At 42.1% G+C, this 22,190-nt stretch overlaps 1 protein-coding gene across 2 annotated transcripts in view; it reads right to left on the bottom strand.

Moving 5' to 3' along the window:
- ehmt1b (euchromatic histone-lysine N-methyltransferase 1b) overlaps positions 1-22,190 on the bottom strand; it is a 33,524-nt gene that overhangs the window by 4,155 nt on the left and 7,179 nt on the right. The window contains exons 2-21 of one of the 2 annotated variants that reach the window (XM_075455340.1): positions 15,179-15,260; positions 14,574-15,085; positions 12,962-13,175; positions 12,714-12,862; positions 10,496-10,648; positions 10,149-10,262; positions 9,864-9,966; positions 9,319-9,438; positions 7,278-7,555; positions 5,138-5,370; positions 4,333-4,551; positions 4,142-4,224; positions 3,917-4,023; positions 3,084-3,206; positions 2,833-2,934; positions 2,092-2,196; positions 1,767-1,921; positions 460-630; positions 195-339; positions 20-97 (exon numbers count right to left, since the gene is read on the bottom strand). In XM_075455340.1, coding sequence (XP_075311455.1) covers positions 20-97; positions 195-339; positions 460-630; positions 1,767-1,921; positions 2,092-2,196; positions 2,833-2,934; positions 3,084-3,206; positions 3,917-4,023; positions 4,142-4,224; positions 4,333-4,551; positions 5,138-5,370; positions 7,278-7,555; positions 9,319-9,438; positions 9,864-9,966; positions 10,149-10,262; positions 10,496-10,648; positions 12,714-12,862; positions 12,962-13,175; positions 14,574-15,085; positions 15,179-15,260 — 3,246 coding nt within the window. The remainder of the gene's footprint in view (positions 1-19; positions 98-194; positions 340-459; positions 631-1,766; positions 1,922-2,091; positions 2,197-2,832; positions 2,935-3,083; positions 3,207-3,916; positions 4,024-4,141; positions 4,225-4,332; positions 4,552-5,137; positions 5,371-7,277; positions 7,556-9,318; positions 9,439-9,863; positions 9,967-10,148; positions 10,263-10,495; positions 10,649-12,713; positions 12,863-12,961; positions 13,176-14,573; positions 15,086-15,178; positions 15,261-22,190) is intronic. The other variant, XM_075455341.1, reaches the window with a different exon arrangement.

The raw sequence follows: 22,190 nt of genomic DNA, 5'->3' as shown, positions 1-22,190 counted from the left end.
TGCAGACATTCGGCCTTACCTTGTCATACCAGCAGCGCAGACTGAGCTGTCCACACATGCAGATACTTGAAGAACAGTCTTCCTTGCAAACGCAGTACTATCAACCAGAGATGGAGGAAAGAAAAAGAAGAAATGTTGGTCACTACACGCTGCCAAATCCAACCTTTTTCTTTATAAAAGCTGAAAAATCTCACCTGTAAGTGTGTTATGTTCCGGTCAATGTTCATGGGGGACGTGACACAGTTTTCAGAAATGTACTTGTAGCCTTCGGGGTAAGGTTCACTGTCGACGGAGTTGACACAGGGAATGGGAACCCGCTCCAGCCCTAAAGATAAGTCACTGCAGAGAGACACACAAAGTCAGGAAATCCTAACGCAGAAGTTCCAGTGAATGGGTGGCCTCGCATCGTATCTGCTGCCACTCATGTTTCTCTCCACCAGTCATGCTTAAATTCCCAACCTGTGAAGAACCTTTTCTTCTGCTTGACGGAGTCTGGAGTTCTTGGCGTCCCTCTCCCTCCTGTTGGCCTGCAGGGCGGCCCAGGCCCTGGAGTTGTGGCTGCAGCAGTCCGGAGGAGTTTCCCCCTCGCGGTTTTTCAGAAACACGTTTGCTCCTCGAGACAAGAAAAGCCTGAGGAAACATGACGAGAAAAGTCAAGCATCGGTACGTTTTATTTGGAGTTTTTTTGTCCTGGAGGTCATAACAATAAGATTACTGTAACGCTCTTTTAACTGGACTTCCCAAAAAGAGCATTAAACATCTGCAGCTCATCCAGAACGCTGCTGCTGGAGTTTTAACCCGCACTGGAAAAAAATCAAAGTCTTACCAAGTATATTTGTCTCATTTCTAGTGAAAATATCTCATTACACTTAATATAAGACACAACTGCCTAACAACTACTATTTCAGCCAGATATAGGGACTTGTTTGAAGACAATACATCTGGAATATCTTGTTAAATGAAAAAGTCTTGAAAACAAATTGTTTTGAGTCAGATTTCATATGAAAGAAGCTTTTTTTGACAAGAGGTTTTTAAGCTAATTTCAAGATCACTTTTATCTCAAAAGTCCCAAATATCACATCTTATTTCAAGAAATCTTGACAAGCCAATTTTCACTAGTTCCATTGGCAGATTTTTTTTGCTTATTTCAAGCAAAAAGGTCTTTTATTTGTTGTTTTTCTTACTTATTTTTGGAGGGGCATTTTTTTTCCAGTGCGGACTAAGAGATCTGAACACATCCCAGCAGCTTTAAAATCTTTACTCTGGCTTCCAGTCAGTCACAGAATAGATTTTAAAAGCCTGCTGATGGTTTACAATCTGTGATGTGTTCAGAGAATATAAACCCAGCAGAGCTCTTAGATCCAAGGACTCAGGTCAGCTGGTCCAGTCCAGAGTCCAGACTAAACATGGAGAAGCAGCATTTAGCTGTTATGCTGCTAACAAGTGGAACAAACTGCCAGTGGAGATTAAACTTTCACCAGATGGAGACATTTTTAAATCCAGGTTAAAGACATTTCTGTTCTCATGTGTCCATGCATGAAATCTGCACGATATAATTTAAATTAATTTATCTTGTTTTTAAATTAATTTAAATTATTTTATTTGTTTCTCTTTATATTCTTTTATGTATTTTTAATGCTTCTTCCACTCCCTGCTGCAATGCTTTTATTTTATGTGAAGCACTTTGAATTGTTCTGTACATGAAATGTGCTATATAAATAAATTTGATTTGATTTGATTTGATTTGATTTGATTTGATAACTCACGTGACGCAGTCCAGGCGATTCTCCCGAGCAGCGATGTGCAGAGGAGAGTCTCCGTGGATGTTGACAACCTTCAGATTGCAGTGGGCATTCAGCAGCAGCTCAGCAATCTCCACGCTGCCGGAGAAAGCCGCCCAGTGAAGGCAAATGTTTTCCTCCTGCAAAAATCAACAATATGCTGTTCACTGCAAAATCGTAAATTAATCAAGACTTGTTTTCATTTTTAAACAAATAAAAGATTTTCAGAGCAAGAAAACCTTTAAAGAAGGTTTCTCTGTAGCCAACATAATGCATAAAGCATGTGGGGTGTGAATACTTGTTAGCCGACCTTATCCCTGATGCTGATGTCAGCTCCTTTGGAAAGAAGCAGCTTCACCTGGTCCACGTGTTTATACTCTGTGGCCCAGATCATGGCCGTCCAGCCTCCGTCATCCTGGGAGAAACAAGTTAACAGAAGTTAACATTAAACCGACTCAAAGTGCAAATGGCTGTAATTCTTTAGCAATTAGAACTGCAGCAATCGTGTTCCACGTTAGAACAAACTGCAAAAAGTGAGTGCATCTGTTTAAGTGCCGGTCAAATGTGCTCACAGTCACATTTACAGTAACATCAACAACATTTTTTCATTCGTAGGTCGCTTTGATAAAAACATAAACATAAACATCATGAGCCACAGCCTGAAACTTCACAGCGACTTTAAACACAGAGATCACTTCTTATTCCAACCATCTGATCCCCAAGTCATCAAACTGCACTACATTCTTATCGTTCTCATCTTTTACCTTGCTGAGATTCAGGTGAGAAGAGTCTCTGTCTGTACAATTAAACACTGAGCAATACTTTATGCATTAATAGGAATTATATTTGTAAAACAAAAGAACATCCTTCACTTCAACGGAGGATACATGAACACATCATCAGCAGGTGTTGCTTTATAGTGTTGATCACACTGAATACGCACTGACTTTTTCCTGTAAAGTGAACCTTAACACTCCGGGGAAAAGAAAAGCCATCTTCCATCAAAAAAATATCAATTGTTTTGAAAGAAAAACATGAAAATCGCACTGACCTGGCAGTTTATGTCGATCAGCCCGGTGGACAAAAGGTACTCCACGATCTTGTAATGGCCAGACTTTGCAGCTAGGTGGAGACACGTGAACCCTTCAACATCCTGAGAGCAACAGAGAATCCTTTTATTCATCATTTCATGTGATTAAATCATCTGTCACTCCTTCAGGAAGCAACCCAAAAACTGACAGATCTTTTAAACTCTCCGGACGGAGGCCGCTCATATCCGGGATGAGCTGGGTGCAGGGTTACCTTGTGCTTGGCGCTGGCTCCGGCTCTCAGCAGGTACAGAACCACCTCCATGTGATTGTTCTCGCAGGCCTCCATCAGCGGAGTCCGCTGATCCTCATCACACATGTCCAGGTTCGCTCCAGCCTGAAGCGGCACACAGCGGACAGCAAACGTTAACTGCTGCCATTAACCCTCCTGTTGTCAAAAGTGAGCCACTACCATGTTTAGCTGTAGAAAAAACACCTTAAACTATCTTTTTCCAACATGAAATGTTATGACTTTTACTAAAGGGACCCCATCATTAGAAAAAGTAATACTTTATTTTTGTTTATTATTCCACCACTAGGGTACAAAGATTGTCTTATGGATCATTTTTGACCCGTGAATTATAAAAACATTTAAACACCGGAAAAAAGTTCACTCTTTTTTTCCCCATTCAATATAATTAATTCAGAAGTAATTACTTCACATTTATATAATAGCAATAATAAACCTTTATTATGTAAAAGAAAACTGAGAAAACAAGAAAACTGTTGGTTTGTGGTAAAAAAAAAAAAAAAAAAGTGTAATCCTGAAAACTGGTGATTATCTTTTTGTATTGTGTAACAAAAAATACATGATAAAAAAATGTATTGAATTGAGTTAAATAGATAAATAACAGGTGGTTTCATCATACAAAATAGATTTTGGATTTAAAATTCAATTAAGTTGCTTTATTTTGGGGCTTTGGTAGGGCGAGTCATTTTTGACCCATAGGACAAGGGGAGTAAACAGAATGTTAAGACCGAACAAAGGGTTAAAGTATGAAGTTTGAACTGGTGAAACCCAGGATCGGCTCTGAAATGGAGTCTTACTTGTACAAGCATGTGGCAGATGTCTTTGTGTCCCCCCTCAGCTGCTGCGTGTAGCGGCGTGCGCTTGTTCTGAGACTCCATCTTAAAGTTTGGGTCAATACCGTCCACTGAGATAAAGGAAGGAAAACATTTCACCTCAAACAACTGAAGTAAAACGCACATCTAAAAATGATCTAGTGCAGAAACCTGATGTGTTTGTGAAACGCTTGAATGGGCTGTACATACCCAACATGAGCAGGACCTTCTTTAGCTCCCCCTGCTTGGCAGAGAGGTAAAGTTGCTTGGGGTGAAAACGCAGCTTTTTGGGCCTGATAAAAGAACACGCAGTTAAAAATAAAAAAAAGGGCTGTCTCGGAAAGCTGTGGGCTTTTTAGTCATTTGGATAAATACGGTGACCCTCCAGCAGCCCCACTTACTTCTCCATGTCAAGCGCGACCAGGATGCTATCTAGAGTTTCTTTAGGTGTTCCCGGGGGGAGAGCGGGCGGGGCGGGTGGTGTTCCCATCCCGGTGAGCAGAGAGACATTCCTGGGAAACCCAGGAACGGCCGAGGCGTCGAGTCCGTGAGCGGAGCGAATGGAGAGCGAGCTGTCGGCTCTGCCGCTGGCCTCAGCACCCAAGGCCAAACAAGAAGAGCTGAAAAACACATCAAATTTGTCGGTTTACGCTGGAAAAAATAGGCCCCGATTTCTTTTTTTTTTCCATTCTTTTAAAGGAGACGCCACTAGCAGGGTGCTCACTCTTTTTCCAAATTAAAATTCCAGACTTTTTCCAGACTTTTTTTAAAACTGATACTTTTTTTCCCCAAGACCTTAACTTTATGTACTTGTAACTTGTGTGCCTGCTGCCTACTTCATTGGTTGAGATTGTACCAACTGTGTTTATTAGAAATGTTCATTTTTATAGGCTAGTATTCAATGAACAAGTAAATGATGCTTTTACTGATGAAAACGTTTCAAAACATGAAAATCACAAGTACATGAATTTCACATCAAACAAGTGTCACAAAAACTATCTATAAAAAAAATGAATGGATGGATGAATGTGTGTAGAATTCAGTCTCTTCACTCACATCTCATCCCATTTATTTTCCATACTTTATTAAGACTTTCACACAAAATTCCATACTTTTCAAGGTCTGGAAAACAGTGCTTCAAAATTCCATACTTATTAAGACTTTCAAGACTTGCGCAAGCACCGTGCACTAGAGTTTGCAGTTCACCTGCCAGTGGTGGTGTCGGCTCGGCCCTCGGGGGCTCCAGGTGTGGCCGGCCCGTGTGCGAGAGCTGGGGGGACGGTGGAGGTGGTGTCGGCCTTGGCAATGGTGACTTCTTTGGCCTTGCTGGCCTCCTCTCCACAGTGGGGGCAGAAGCTCTGACCTTTCAGCACGGAGGCACACTCCTGATGGAAACGGTGAGAGATGCTGACATCTGGCTGACACTCCATGAAGGTCCCCTGCTCAGAGGGAAACAAAGCGTCAGTCAGCGGACTTTTGGAAAAACACCACAGCCTTCACCTGAAATGAGCCCCGATTTTACAGTTCGTCACAGCATAATAAAATATCCTGCGTTGGTGACAGGAAAAAGCAGCAGGAAAGCACTGGAAAAAATCTAAATCTTACCAAGTAAATTTGTCTCATTGAGTATCTCATTACACTTGATATAAGACACAACTGCCTAACAAGTACCATTTCAGCCAGATATAGGGACTTGTTTGAGGACAATACATCTTGAATATCTTGTTAAGTGAAAAAGTCTTGAAAACATCTTGTTTTGAGTCACATTTCACATGAAACAAGCTTTTTTTTTTCATTTGAAGAGGTTTTTAAGCTAATTTCAAGATCACTTTTAACTCAAAAGTCCTAAATATCACATTTTATTTCAAGAAATCTTGACAAGCCGATTTTCACTAGTTCCATTGGCAGATTTCTTTGCTTATTTCAAGCAAAAACGTCTTGTATTTGTTGTTTTTTTCACTTATTTTTGGAGGGGCATTTTTTCCAGTGTGTAAACAAGTAAAAAGAAGTCAGTCTTTTTGTTCGTCTGTAGCCAGAACTGAGAAATGTGATTGGTCAGGACAGACGGGTCTGAGATGACCTCAGAAAATGTTATATTCTTAACTTCTCTGGTGGTAGAACTGGTGTGGAATCCCGAGCAGTAACGCTGCATGGGGACGTTATTTGATTGATTTGATGTGCATCCTAAACGCCTGTTTTGGTGTTAGCGTTTTATTAGCCGATTTATTTTGCTTATTTCAAGCAAAAACGTCTCGTATTTGTTGTTTTTTTACTTATTTTTGGAGGGGCATTTTTTTTCCAGTCCGTGGAGAAAATCCGCTTCCTCCAAAGGTGTTTGAGCTCCGCTTTACCAGTTCTGATTTCAACTTGGGACATTAAAATCCCATCTTATGATCACACCAGATAAAGTTAAATACTTAATGAAGCATTTTCCTCCCCCTGTTAAATACTATTTCCTTGATCTGTGTTAGTAAAGCTGCGCTTGCCTCACATACGACGGCACCTAAAACAGCTACAGAGTTGTGCCCAAAAATCTGTTTGTCATAAACTGACCACTGACCAAGACCGAGTGTTGATAGACTCAGATCTGACTTTCAGCAGCCACAGCCAAGGCAGCTTTTTACCATCTCAGAAACATCAACAGAATTAAAGGTTTCCTCTCCCAAACAGACCAGGAGAAACTTATCCATGCATTCATCTCCAGTAGACTCTATCACTGTAACGCTCTTTTAACTGGACTTCCCAGAAAGAGCATTAAACATCTGCAGCTCATCCAGAACGCTGCTGCTGGAGTTTTAACCCGGAATAAGAGATCTGAACACATCACAGCAGCTTTAAAATCTTTACTCTGGCTTCCAGTCAGTCACAGAATAGATTTTAAAAGCCTGCTGATGGTTTACAATCTGTGATATGTTCAGAGAATATAAAGCCAGCAGAGCTCTTAGATCCAAGGACTCAGGTCAGCTGGTCCAGTCCAGAGTCCAGACTAAACATGGAGAAGCAGCATTTAGCTGTTATGCTGCAAACAAGTGGAACAAACTGCCAGTGGAGATTAAACTTTCACCAAATGGAGACATTTTTAAATCCAGGTTAAAGACATTTCTGTTCTCATGTGTCTATGCATGAAATCTGCACGATATCTTTGAATTTATCTTGTTTTTAAATTAATTTGAATTATTTTATTTGTTTCTCTTTATATTCTTTTATGTATTTTTAATGCTTCTTCCACTCCCTGCTGCAATGCTTTTATTTTATGTAAAGCACTTTGAATTGTTTTGTACATGAAATGTGCTACAAATAAAGTTGATTTGATTTGATTTGATAAAAGTTTAACCCTGAAACTCACCGCGCTGCAGAAGAACCCGCAGCCGGGGCAACACTGGTGCTTCACCATGCCGTTGCGGTGGTCCTCACACAAAACCAGCAGCTGAACGGAGTTTGAAGGACGCATCATTTCGTGTTTGAGCACGGCGCTCTGGCAGCGAGTCAACTGCCCGTCAACGCTCTCCGTGGCCATGCACTTCCTGTCCGCCAGGATGAGAATCTCTCGACTCTTGGGGGTCTCCATGCGGCAGCTGCACAGTGGAAGCTCCTGAGCTTCCTCCACCGTTGACCCTGAAGAGTCTGAAAAGAAACATAATTAACCCTCTGGAGCTAAGCCCGATCAAGATAAGGAACTCTTTAATCACAGATTAAGCTTTTAACCAAACACAATCAGAAATTCTCCACGTTGGGATTTTGACACAGTTATTTGTCACGATTCCAAACACTCACAGACGCCACTCTATCCATAAATACAAAGGCAATTTGTGTCCCGTCTGTGTCTCTGGAATAATAAGCTCATATCCCGCCCGCGCGCTACTAAAGTATAGAAGAGCCGTGTTGAGACATACCGTACCACGCAGTGGGACAAAACGGCAAGAGACTAAAGTTGAGGGAGGTGAGAGGAGCGTTCGGCATGCAACAAAGCCTGATTTATGGTCGTCCGGGAAAGGCTACGGAGCTTTCTGCCGACAGAGACTCGCAGAGAACGCAAGGGTTGTGATTGGTCGGCTAACAACATCATTTCCGGAATCACTTTTCCGGTTTAGCTCCTTCCTCTCAGAACAACAACACCGCCATTTTTGAAAGAGTTTACTGTGTGCCGGTCAACATTTGGTCAAAATCATTTGCATTTCAATATCAATAAGCTCCAACTCCAACAAGTCTTTGGCTGAGTTCGAAACCGCATACTTCTCCTACTACTCCCACTACTCATACTAACTTTGTGAGTTAGTATGCGAGTTTGAGTAAGCAAGAAGTTCCCGGATGCATACTAGATTTTCCGAAATGTTGGGTATGCATCATGAGGTTACTACTCATACTCAAACTACCCAAGATGCAACGTAACGTGACATCGCCGATCTTCATTTCCTGTCAAAACGGCAGTTTCAAGCTAGCTACAACGAGGGTAGCTTCACTTCCTGTTTTCAAAACAAAAGCACCACTTGTATCATAATGGCTTTCCCTATGATAAAAGGCAACGGGTATTTTATTTTGTGAAAATAACCGGAAGTGCGTTGCTCACTGCGGCTAGCTTTAGTAGCGCCGAATTCGTGGGAACAAAATTGTAAGTAGCCGGTATTTTGTCAGGTTCAACACGTTGGGGATCTAAACGACTACTTTCTCGCCTGAAAATGTTTCAAATGTTGCTAAAGTTTACAGAGTTTAGAGCTTAATCGTAATAAGCTTCAGGCCGGCTGATTTCAGCTCGGGTAGGAGCGAAATGCATTGTGGGTAAACGCTCTGCATACTGTCTGATTTATGAGTATGCAAGTATGTAGTATGTAGTATGTAGTATGTAGTATGCGGTTTCGAACACAGTCTTTCTCTCTCGGTCGCCATCGTTCACTGTGAGGAGTGGAAGGGAGCCGGAAGGTAAACAATCAATCAACGACTTTCACGATTGACGTCGCGAGATTGGGTCGTCTAGCGTAGCAACGCCTACTGATCGCGAGGTGAACTGCTTTGCTTATCCGACATCCCGATGGAGAACTTCGAAAGGTTTAATAGCCTCTGCGTGACCACGGAGTCGGATTGACGGACAGCGACGGAGAAGCATACCGACGCCTTAAGTCATCAGTATGAAAGTATGACTTTGGCTCTCCCCGTGACAGAAACATAAATATAGTAAAAGAAAGCGTTCATGCTTTCAGAGCCAGAACTTTATTTGCTCTGAACACAACAATGTAAACCTGCCTGATGTGCAAAAGGTTGCTTCAAGCTCCCTTGACACCCAGCTTTGGACTCAAATCCGTGGTCCAAATGAATTACGTGAGGTGTGCAGACATGGGAGTTTGCTTTGAAGAGGCACGGTGAGTTAGGCGCCATGTGGATAAACCCCTCACCTTTGTTGTGTGATGTCTTGCTGAGGCTGACAGCCTCGGATGGGAGAATGCGTGTGTATTCCTTGTCATCGCGCACATGGGAATGAGCTGAAGCCTGGGGCTGGACCACTGCCTCCAGTTCTGAGCAAAAAAAATAAAATAAACGGTTCATTTGACAATACACACCAGTCTTTACAGACCTATTCAGGAGCTTCTGCTTGGCACCCTCACAATTACGAGACTCAATTTCCTTCTGAGGATGAGTCTAATGCCAGGTACGATATTTTTTAATTTATCTGGACTGTTGCTTGTTTTTTAATTCATTTAAATGATTTTATTTGTTTCTCTTTATATTCTTTTATGTATTTTTAATGCTTCAATGCTTTTATTTTATGTGAAGCACTTCGAATTGTTTTGTACATGAAATGTGCTGTACAAATAAATTTGATTTGATTTGAGGTTATATATCTTATTCAAATAAAATAATGTTGCTTTACTCCTGATCTCATTCAACATGAGGACTACAGGCGAGCAGCTGAATGACATCCACATGTGTGTGAGATCACCTTTGGTCTTCATCCTCCTTTTCCTCTTCCTGGAAGGCCGCAGCCAGGCACTGTCTGCTTTCGTTTTCTTTTTCATCTTCTTCTTCAAGCCGGACTCGGTGCTCTGAGGCAGACAGATGGGAGTCCGTTCAGAGATCATTCCGGCGACCGTCAGAAAGTAACAACAATCACGAGATATTCAACTACACTCACGTCTGCTCAGGCCACAGTCACTAGAGGTGGAATGAGATGAGATCTAATACTCTGATGAAGTTAGGTAGATTAATGATGCTGAGAGAGTCTTACCAAGTCAGACTCTGTGCCCTCCTCCTCTCCCTCCTCTTCTCCCGATTCTTCGGACTCTTGCTCATCTTTCATCTCCACCACAAAAGGTAAACAAAGTCCATCAGCAGCATTTAACTTGAATTACAAAGCACAGGATGAGAATTTAACTGAACCGCTTGCAGGAGCTTTGCACAGAAAACGTTGTTCCTGTCTGCAGCATTGACGCAATTTACTTCCTGCACGTATATATCGTCAGAATATGTTGCGCAACAGTTCAACTAAAGTTCCATGAGGGGTTCACTTTACATAGAATACAAATGAACACACGCGGTAATAAGAAAAGAGGAAAGTGACTTGTAATCTCCCACCTGATCAGAGGGTTGGACCGCTTCCTGGAGAGCAGCGACCGGTTCCTCTGCTGGCTGCCGCTGTTCCTCTTCCTCAGACTCCAGATCTTCCGACTCTTCCTCCTCAGATGCATTACCCACCTTCTCCCCATTTATGGTGGCAACTTCTTTTGTCTGAGCAAATCAAATCAAAACAAAAGCAGTTAAGTAATCAAACATTCGCCTTATCACATAGGTGTTTGGTTTAAACGGCTGATTGTGTTTGTTTTAGAGCATCCAGAAGGAGAAGTGAAGAGTTGCAACGATTAGCTTCAAAAGCTAATGTCCCCAAATGCTCGATATGCTGGAAGACATCTGAGCATTTCCTCGAATGCACTGCAGATAGATGTGACAGAGCTAATAATAGGGAGTTCAAGCCATTTAAAGGGATAGTTTGCCTCTTTTGACATGAAGCTGTATGACATCCCATACTAGCCATACTATTTATGAAGCAGGGGGTAAGAAAATGTTCATAAATAATATTGCTAATATGGGATGTCATACAGCTTCATGTCAAAAGAGGCGAACTATCCCTTTAAGGCGTGAATAGATGGCGTTTATGTGGGAAAAAACACCTCTTAATATGTTGAAGAAAATGTGCTCGTCTTGAATTTGATGGTAGCAACACGCCTAGTAAGTGGGACTAAAAGGATGGAGAGACATATTGCAACTAATGTGGTTAATTGGCAACAGGTTAGTAATAAGATTGAGAATAAAAAGAGCACCTTGGAGAGGCAGAGTCTCCCGGAAGTAAATATGGTGGAACGATTTCAGAACAATGTTCTTTAAGCTAAAACATGCGAAGACATTAAATATTCCATCATCTACAGTACATAAATTCATATCAAAAGATTCAAAGAATCTGGCGACACCTCTGTATGAGGAAGCTGTGATAAAGAATTCCATATTGGATGCTGCATGGGCTCAGGAGGCATCCACAAATGCAGCTTAAAGCTCCGTCACGCAAACAAAACAACGTATGTGAATGAGAACCAGCATCACCATCATCAGCGCTCAGTTCAAAGCCCGCATCTCTGATGGTACGGGGGTGCAACCTGCATATCTGGAAAAGCACCATCAATGCTGAAATGCATATTTCAGAGCCTTCAGAGCAACATATACTTCCATTCCGACGGCGTCTTTTTCATAGAAGGCCTTGCATATTTCAGCAAGACAATGCTAAGCTACATACTGCATCTATTACACCAGGATGGCTTCCGAATAGAAGAGTCCAGGTGCTGGACTCACCTGTCGGCACATCGGACCTTTCTTGCGTTCTGTTGTAATCTGTTTTAAATTTTTCACTGCGTTAAAAACCTTTTGGAATTGGACGTACAGTTTGAATATACAAATCAGTTGTTGTTTTTTTCTTACTACCCAATCAACAATGTATTAATCCCCTAAAAACTCATCCGTGTTCCACAAAATTGTAAATTTTCGAACTGGGCCTCTGATCAGGCCGCTCCCCTTCAGTTAAATAAATTAATCAGGCCCCTCCCCTTCAGTTAAATAAATTAATCTGGCTCCGCCCATGTCTTCGCCCGCCACGAGACGACACTGTTCACCATGTCTCCACGACGCAAATAGAAGTATCGAACTGGTAAGTATTCACCTTCTATCCCTTTCTAACTACAGCTTTATTAGAACAACTCGCCGTTTGATTGGCTGAGAAGTGCAGTTCCTCGCTTTGTTGGACATACGCACTCGTACTCGCAGCGTTGCCTGAATAAACGGCCAGAATAGCGTCCAACTTTATAATTAGTACAGTGGAAAAACCCAGCTATTTTTGGGTTGAACGGCAAAGCTGCCGTCCGAAAAGTGAAGACTGCAGACCCGTGTCCGCTGTCTGAAATAACTCAACATTATCGAAGGTTTACAGGAGTTAAAATTGCACTATTACAGCCATAAGTATAAGTATAAGTATTCCATCTTCACGAGTACGCCACAAGTTCACTAAGTAGTTTCTCTTCCTCGTTTCTGCCGTCTTCTCCTTTTAGTTTTACCATCTTCTTCTCAATTAAATCGGTTTCGCCCAATCTGTACAAGTAAGTCGTGGTCTGAGGATTCAAAGCAGAAAAGCCAAGCTACGGCACTTATGGCTGATTTTCCTTATCATATACTTTATAACACACAAAGAAAAAACATCTTATGAACTTTAAAGGTTAATAAATTATTGACACAAAAAGTGAGGAGCCAACACCTGTGGGCTCTTGGCAGACTGCTGTATTTCCTTAAACATTTCCAGCACACTTCTCTGCTTAAGCACTTTGGGTTTCTTCTTGGGAACCAGGCTGTACGTTCCCATCCTCCTCTTCTTCTTACGGGACGAAAAGCCCGCCGAGTATGACCCTACGGCACAAGTGAACAACACACACAGTCACGGCAAAACCCACCCGGATTATTTTTCTCAGAATACCAAGAACAAAGTCGTTTTTTTGTGTGTTTCACCTAGTTGGAGCTTGGCAGGAGCTGCAGGAGCTGCAGGCTCTGTGGGAGCTGCTGGTGAAGCTGTTGAAGCAGTCTGCGTTGATGCTGGCGTATCTGGCGGACTCTGAGGTAGATGGTTCTGAGCAGACGACTGCCGAGAAGATTTCTGCACATCAGACGCAACCTGAGTCTCCATTTTGGCACTTTTTGCTTCTCTTAATTCCCTGTTAAGAAGCTGCAGATGACAAAAAGCAAAAGCTTTTAGGATCACTGTACTCCAGTCGAGTCTTGCTCAGATTGGAAGTCTTCTCCGTCTACAATCATGACACATGACTTTGCTATGGTATGTGGATACCTGCTGACAAAAGAGAATCTCTTTAAAAGTAAAAAGGACGCTTATGTTCATGAAGTCAGTCCTGCTCATAATTAGTCAAATCACTAATTTAAACATTTTAGAAAAACATTTTTGATGATATATTAGTCAAATTATGTCAAAGCACCAGTTTATCTATCCAACCATAAAGCCATCTCTAGGTTTGCCAGCCAATAACTGTAGACGTACATCACGAAACCATCCCGAAACCAGGCCCGTCACCAGACACTTTTTACCGGAGCCCCTGTAAACATGCGTTGTGCCCCTGTAAAAAAATTCCCAAATACATCCTTCAGACTACGCTAAGACTGATGTGCCAAGGAAGAATAACAGACCCGATTTTCCCGATTTCAACCACGTAACCTACTTTATCCTGCATAGGTCTACCAAAGAGTAGATATTGGGTGCGTATGTTCATGTTCAGCGAATGGACCATGTGTGACGCGTAGCGCGCAAAATCAGAGTTGGAAGTTAAAATCCTGCGGCCCACACGTCATGTTTATCAGCGGATAGTAGTCCACACATTTGACCAATCAAAGTGTATTAACCACGACACATTGATGGAATGCTGTCATCATGGTCATGGACATGAGGAAATCCTTACAGAGGAGAGTCAGAAGCAACAAGGAGAACTGAGAATGAAGTGGAGGGAGGTGAAAGATTTGTTTTCTCTGTTGTGTCGACGCCCACTTCTACCTATAGGCCTCTGTAATTTCTTACGCCAAATACACAACGTTTGCATTTAGGCTTAAACAGTGTCTGGTTCCATGGCAGATCAAAAACGGGAGACAATATCCTATTATAGCTTTACTAAACTACCTTGGGCATTATAAATGGGTAAAATGTAGGTAGGCTAGTTTAAAAGGTTACTCAATCAGGGGAATAACTTATCAGACCATATCAGGTACCCTTAATTTAAGATTTTGACTTTTTATTTTGCAATATCCCCCTCTTATAGAAGTATTTATTGACTGTGCTACAGTAAGATTAAAAAATGTTCAGTACCTGGACTGAAATATTGTTCATTATTTTGTATCTGTTGACAGTTGTAATACTGGGCATACTGTTGTTTCGTAATATTGCCGAAGGAGGAATGGAAAAGCTAAATGACTGAACTCAAAAGTGTTTTTTATTTGCTTAGATAGCCTGTAGCTCCATTAAACCTGTTGAGGTTCATGCAAATTTGAATAAATGTTCTTATACATCCAGTACAGGCTCATTTTCTGTATACAGTACGGCAGTGTTGGTGGTGGTGTTTACCTTTTGTGCTGGGCTGACAGCAGGTCTGGACATGGTCTTGCGTGCTCTGTGTATGGTGACCGTTGCTGAAGTTGAGCCAGGACATGAAACTGTGCCGTTTTTAGTGTCTGATGTCCCCTGTACCGACATAGTCCCTGTACTGGGGGCAGTCCTTAAAGCACCTGAGCTCTGTGCACACCCTGCTGCTGAGGCAGGGAGGGGTTTGGCTGCGTGTCCCCCTGTCGGCGAGCCCGAAGGTAACCAGTTAGTCCTATGAGGGGAAACTCCCAAACCTGGCGTCGCCGCAGCGCTGCTGTCCTGCTGCTGATTGACCAGAATGAATCCATTGCTTCCGGTAACAGAACCGTGTGGCGGCTCCATGTCTGATGTGCCATTTTCATTTACCAACAATACAGTCTTATTGTTGCCAGTTGGCAGGTTCTTGTGCCTCGTGTCGTCACATTCGGTCCCGTTGAGCATCGCCTCTGGTGCAGGGGAGGAGGCCAGTCTGGCTGCTACCTCTTTGTCTCCATCTGTGCAGCAAAACCAAAAGAAATAATGCTAATTATAGTGTGAGCCAATGATACGCATAAAGACGGCACTTTCGACTTTCTCTGAAGTGATACCTGACTTCTCCTCTCCATTGCTTGATGGATCGAGTCCGTCTCTCTTTGTGGATGCAGTCTTATCCACGGCTGTACCAGTGGGCTGATTTAAAAAAAAAAAAAAGACAGGGGAAAGGGAAAGTTAAGTTAAGAGCTACAACTGAAAGTATTTACTTGTGTTTATCTATGGAAACTGTATTAAATTAATTGCTCAGTTAGTAAAATGTCTCTACTGAGTTCCCAAAGCTCAAGGACGAGATTTGCACCAAAAGATGCTCAATTTACAAATTCAGTACTAAAGCAATTTCTCAATTCATTGATGTTTTTCTCCAAAAACAATGTTGTCGGTCCCACACACACACATTTAACTTGTTAAACAATAGGGTTTGTTGCTTTTCTCTTCCAGCAAAAAGGGGAAATATCAATGGAGAAACCTTATTCTGTAAAAAAAGAAATAAATGACTACATTTCTTTGGGCTTTTTCAGTTATTTCCTTATGAGAAAGACTGCAGAACCAAGCCAAGAAAAGGGTCAACCTCTGTGCACTGTCACCGTCTGTCAACTTTCTTTCGAAGCCACTCAGCACAGCGGTAGAAGCCACAGCTTAAAAAAAGAAACCCCAACCACCCATCAATCACCTTTAGGGCAAAACAAGGAAACGCTAAACTGCTTCCTCCTCCTGAGCACACCGTCAGCCTTCTGGGAAAACAACTCCAAAGGATAAAAAAAAAAAAAAAGAAAGAGGCCTTGGAGACATCATCAATCCACACCAGCAATCCTTTTTGCAACAAACCCTTCAATCTTAGGGAGCTTTTCAGCTGAAATATCCATATGAAAGCAGATCTATATTAGTTTATCCTTGAAAACCATCATAAGAAGCACTCGGGAAAAACATACACACTCAACCCTCGGAATAGGCTCATTGCAGACAGAATAAAGGTCTGTATGCAGACACGTGTGCTGACTGGGGCAAATAAAAAGCCGGTACTGAGTCTGATTTTCTCAAGAAAGGAGATAAAACTGTTCTTTTTCCTCAAACTAGCGCAATCAAAGGACCTAAAAAAGACAGACCACTGAAAGCTCCACTTTAACAAACTTATTGAGCAAGTGACTCTTCAATGGCTCCTCAGATTTACCAGACGCCCCAACTTAAAGAACCATCAGGACAGATTTCCCCAAATCATTCGTCAAGCATGTGCTCCTGAGTCTCTATGCCAAATACAAAGAAGCACCTTCTCAAACAGCAACAAGGTTCACCCAACAACTTCTCTTTTTGGTCTTTGGGGGGGAAACTGAGGGTGTTTCCCAAAGATCATCTACTCTGGGACAGTCTTTGAACCTGCAAGAAGGAACACGTGTGGGCGAGGAGAGGAAGAACCCCTCAGTTTCCTCTTTTCACGGATAAGAAGTCAGTTGGAAAAACACAAAACACTGGCCTCTTCTCTCCCCCTAGTGGTGGAAAGTGGAACATACACACTGAAGACAGAAAGGAGAGGGGGGGGAAGGGAGACAGAGAAGGTTGTCTGCAGATCTCCGCCATTTCGCAACCAGAGTGTTTACTGACATGACGCGGCCATTGCAGCAGTTTTCCACTAGATGGGGACTGGAGGGGTCTGGAAGCTTGTGGATAGGGACATGGAGGCTGCTGAACAAAGCTCCAAATCTGAACCCAAAGCTATGAGAGCTGATCGGGGGTCTTAAATGGCTCCTTAAACATGAAAAGATGTTAAATTAGGCCAGAGCTTCAGCCATGGCTGTAAACACTGAGGCCCAAAATGGTTCAGAATAAAAATCCAGATTGGAGCCATTTTGTTAAAAATGCTAACATGCTTCCTGCAGTTTTCTGCTCCTAAATGCTCTAAAGGACATTAGTGGTTCAGACTTTCACCGTCTCTAGGTATGTGAAGGCCTGGGCGTTCATACTGATGTGACCTATCTTTAGATCTGTTCCAAGAGACCTGAAAACAAGACGGAGTTACCTAAGCACAAAGCATACACACATCACACAATCAGCTTTTGTGCTGCCAGGGACAAGCAACCAGGAGCCAACACCCCAACGACATTCAATCATAAAACCCTTTTTTAGTTTTTAAAGCTAATAGAAATACAGAGGAAATCATCTCCTTGCTCTCCATAGAAATGCAACACATGGATATTCATTTTGTCTAACAGATCACCCCTGAAACTGATCCTGCAACTCTTTTCTCTGCCACAACATCATCGTTGGGGCAAACGTTCGAAGGAAACATTAGACTCCAGTCTGTCGTGTCATCGTCCCTCCCCCCCTTGATTTCATAGTACCTTTAATCCATTAACCTAGTTACAAACTTCTAGTAGAAAACAATGTGGAAATAGGAATGCAAATAAGTTTTGATAGATTCAACCCACTTGTTAGGAGTGTGAAATGATTTGAATGAATATGCCAAAACAATCAAGGTAAACTCAAGTATTGAGGATTAGTCAAATCCATTACATTACAGGATAATATTCCTCCTACGAATTGATAAACAAGGAAAGCAGCCTCATCTTCACATAGATTCCTGATCATGGAGCCTGGGCTGCACATACATCACCTGCCCAGGGGAGCTCGTTACATACAGGCCACTGAGAGAGCAAAGAAAGATGACATTAAAGAAAAAGGCATAACAGACACCAGGCTGCAATTGAATTGAATTAGAAAAAGATATAAAAATCAGGATTGCTTCAAGAGATCCCCGTCTTCCTGAATCGGGTTAAAGACATGCAGCAAATACTATAAAATTCAGGCAAATCATGAGAATCCCTCTCCAAAAACAGGATCCAATATACCATACTGCTACCACACAAACATTAGCCCTTCCATTTCAAGAACCAAGAGCATTCAGTTGCTGAGAAGTGCATTTCACAAACTGGGAAACCATCTCAAAGAGAGCAGAGCAAGAACTCAAACCAACTGATAGTACTGCTGAGAAAAAAAAGAGGCTAAAACGAGCAGGGAAGCAAGATTCTACATCTGCTCAGACCATTAAAAGCCAATTATTGGTGAAGAGCATGAAGTTAACGTGTCTTTTTGCCTTGTGTGCCTCAGGGAAGCATCATACCTGCTTTCTTCTCATGGCCTCCATTGAGAAGAAGAAGGCGTCAGAGAGGGAGTGACTGAGAGAGGGAGCGCGAGAGAGGGAAAGGGAAGGGGGAGGACAGCGAGAATGTGCCGAACAGATTGCTCCTCTATTCCTTTTCTTTCCCCGTATGCACATTCACTTCGCTGGTCATGTGACCTGATGGCTCCCTCTGTCGGTCCTCTTCTTCAGAGGGTCTCCACAGAGCATGCTCAGTTAGTTCAAACGGTAACAACCCTCCATTTCGTTCCACTGAAGGTATCCACTGGAACCAAGTCACCATGCGAATGCTTATACTCAACAAGGAGGGAGAAATGTTGGTAAAAATCTGGCATCTTCTTTGGAAAAGGTGTGTTTTTATCTCACATTAATAATATTCATATCAGACAGGTTCATTTTATGCATTTTATGCATTTTTAGCATCACGTTTTTTCAGGAAAATGGGGCCTAACAGTCGCTGCGGATGCACAACTAGTTCAGGAGCATCGTGTGAGAAAGAAAAAGGTAGAAGAAGAAAAGAAAAAGGCCCCAGACCAACCAGGTTTCCAAGGCAGACATCAATCTGATATCTAAACTTCCCAACAGGAGTCTTTTGTATTCTTTACCTAAGCCTCGGGCAAAAGAGAAAACCAAACAAAGAATATGAAACCACCAAAATAAGAGCCACACTTGCCATTAAAGAAAAACACAGAAAATACATCCAAGAATGACTACAGAAAAAGAGCAGAAGAGAGAGTGCAGTGTGAGGGTTAACTTCATGAAGCATCAGTGTAAGGGGTTAAATCATTTCTTTCTTATTGTAATAATCAGTGGATCTGTTTTCATTCCTAAGGCCTGAAAAAGCAGGACTCTGTAAGAGAAAAAGGAGAACTGTATTTCTGTTCAAGTCATCGTTGAGTCCTTCTAAACCTCAATTAGCACTCTAAAAAAAATGGGCTGTGTATCACGATATCACATCTAAACGTGCACGACAAAAGAGATGAATCAGACATTTGAAGTCACGGACAAAGCAAAACAAACGGAAAAGCATTCCAAGACTTTGCACACATCCGGGCAAACAGACCTGGCGTTTTGCAGAGCGAATGCCTTTAAAACAACGACGTTCGTGTTTTTCTGCAACTTTTGGTCCAGCCTGAAATCTCAAGTATCTGATCGGGTTCAGAGCTAAGGCTCTGTCGCTGAACAATGCCGAAGTTGGTTTCTGATTCACGGCAGTAGACTGTTATTTCAATCCCAACAGCAACAAATTCGAAGCCAACTTTAGCCTCAAGACAAGCTAAAGGGGGAAAAAAAAGCAACGTTTTACAGAGATAGTGATGCCAGCATGGGCTGTATCGTACAGATTTAACTGGTTGTGTCACAGATCGGTATAGCGGTATCAAGGGTAATCCCAATATAAATTTAGTCAATGCAGTTTATATTGATGCTGTGTGAAGTTGGGTTAGATAACCGGTGTCTTGGTGTAAAACTACAGCACGCACTGGAGTCCTGAGATGTTCTAGATATTTTCCAGAGCAGTGGCGTGTGAAAACATTCGCTCCAGACTTCTTGCTGAGATTTTCCACCCCAGCCAAGTAAGATCTCCAAATCATCACCTGGTGAAACAGTGCAGGAACATGTCAGCAAAAATCCTGGAGCATTTGCTGCTGCTGTGCAAGCGTGCATGTGCCACTATTGTGGATACATACAGATACATGTGGTACTCAAATGTAATACAGAGCCTCATCTGCTACTTTCAACGTGTCATAGCAATAAATACAATTTCCACTGTGAAATTTCTGCACCATATGCTGCCTCCTGCATGCACTAGACCAGCGGTCTCCAACCCCCGGGCCCCATATATAAAGAATATATAACTTACATTATTTCCGTTTTATTTATTATACGAGTCTGAACAATGTTTTATTTTGAAAAATGACCGAATTCTCTCCATTACATCCGTCTATGACTCACTCTTGACACGTGTCAAAATGCTTGTCTCGGTCACATGATACATTAACGCTAATATTAAACCCACAAGCTAGCAAAATGAGTACAAAGCAGACATCTTTGGAAAGTTTATTTGCAAAGGGAAAAAGGCCCAGCAGTGAGGAGACAGAAGAAGAGCCTATGACCACCAAGAAAAAGAAAGCTGCATTTAATAAACAACACCAGGAGGCCTACTTAAAATATGGATTTATCGTGACATGTGATTCCCACGCATCAAGCCCGCTCTGCTTCATATGTGGCGACCGGCTCTCGCCTTAAAGTCCGGTCCATGAAAATATTGTCTGACATTAAACTGGTCCGTGGCGCAAAAACGGTTGGGGACCGCTCCACTGGACAACTGTTCCAATGCACCCCATTCTGCGCATTTCCAGCTGGGGAGAGCACATCTCCAGCAGAAACCCCCCCTGCTATGATATGCCTGTGTGAACAGAAACTTCAGAAAAAGACCATCTCTGGTTCTCCTGTGTGAAAACAGCTAAAAACCCTCCTTTGAATCCCTCCTCTCCGTCACTCCACAGACACGTGGCCATTCTCCCTGGGTGTCAGGAAGCAAACCTTTTCATAACTTCTCTTTCATGCTTCCAAGTTAGCGACTTTATCGCTCTTCTATTTCAACTATTTGAGCAAGCTGTGGCTAATTTCAGTCACCACAACAATGTGCTGGCAAGTGAACCAACTTTCTATCTGAAGATCAATTCATGGTTTCCACATGGGCCAACAGGCTGGGGCTTCACAGACCTGCAAGCAGTTCAATTATTACAACAATCTGAGCTGAGGTTAAGCTTTCCTTGTGTGCACATTAATCAATCAAGTCTGATGACTAGCAATAACATGCTAGCAAGATGCTTTGCCAATGATCTATTCAAATTTTTTTCTTTTCTTTTAAAAGGTAGGAAAATGTGCATTGACATGATTTATCACCAGAGAATTAACAGATCTGTGTCCTTGTATACTTTCAATGAGGAATCGGTTTAGCCTCTCTCCTAAAACAAGCATCCCTGATGTTGTTGTTGTTATTGTTGTTCTTCTTCTCATAATTTCCTTTATCTGATGTTTTTGTCCCAAACTTTTAAAAGTGAGGTTGATCTAGGCACATGGCTCATGTATACTCATGCATATGGCCTTGCAGGGGGCCCCATGGACTGTCAAAGACCAGTGGAGATGAAGATATTTCATCAGTTTAAGAAGATGTGGACAGGTGATTTTAAGCCATCACCTTGCAGAGACCGATGCCTTTTTCCCCCAACTGAGGAATCATCATTATTAACCCCTTCCTTAGGAGTGACGCTATTGTGAGGCTCGCGACATGACTGCAACCTTTTTGTAGAATCTTTTCTAATTCAGGATGGAGATGGCTAACGTATAGCAATGTAGGCTACATTGCTCGTAGCCCATAGTGCTAACGCATAGTAGAAGAGGTAGTTGTCCCAATCAGGAATAAACATCCAGGGATAAAAAAGTAACAAATACAGTGTTGGACATGTGGCAAAAATCACTTCAAGCAGGTAAATTTTTTCAACTTTTACCTTGCAACAGCAAGCAATGGAGATTATGAGAGCATGTTTGTTTTGTTTTTTACAAAAAACAAAAATGGGACAAACAAAGGGAACATCAAATTACGCCAGGATACATGTCCTGATAGAAAAGAAATGTTGTCTGCTTCTGAAAGTTGACTGGCTGGGGTTGCCTACTCTTTGAGTCCCAGAGTTTTTTGAGGGGGTTTATTTCTGGACTGATGGTAAGCCAAGTAAAAAGCTCAATATTGTTTACTGCAACATATTTTCACCAAATATAGCCATCTATGGTTGGGTATTATCATGGTGGAACGTGGCACTTTCTTCAATGTGCTGGATGAAGAGTCACACTCTTTCGCAATGCAATGCTATTATCAGTATTGTAAAAAACATGTCATACATAGTCCTTCTTGGCACAAACTGTTTCATTCA

The sequence above is a fragment of the Odontesthes bonariensis genome, chromosome 22, assembly GCF_027942865.1.
Source record: "Odontesthes bonariensis isolate fOdoBon6 chromosome 22, fOdoBon6.hap1, whole genome shotgun sequence".
Classification (NCBI taxonomy): domain Eukaryota; kingdom Metazoa; phylum Chordata; class Actinopteri; order Atheriniformes; family Atherinopsidae; genus Odontesthes; species Odontesthes bonariensis.
This window is presented reverse-complemented; position numbering and strand designations above follow the sequence as displayed.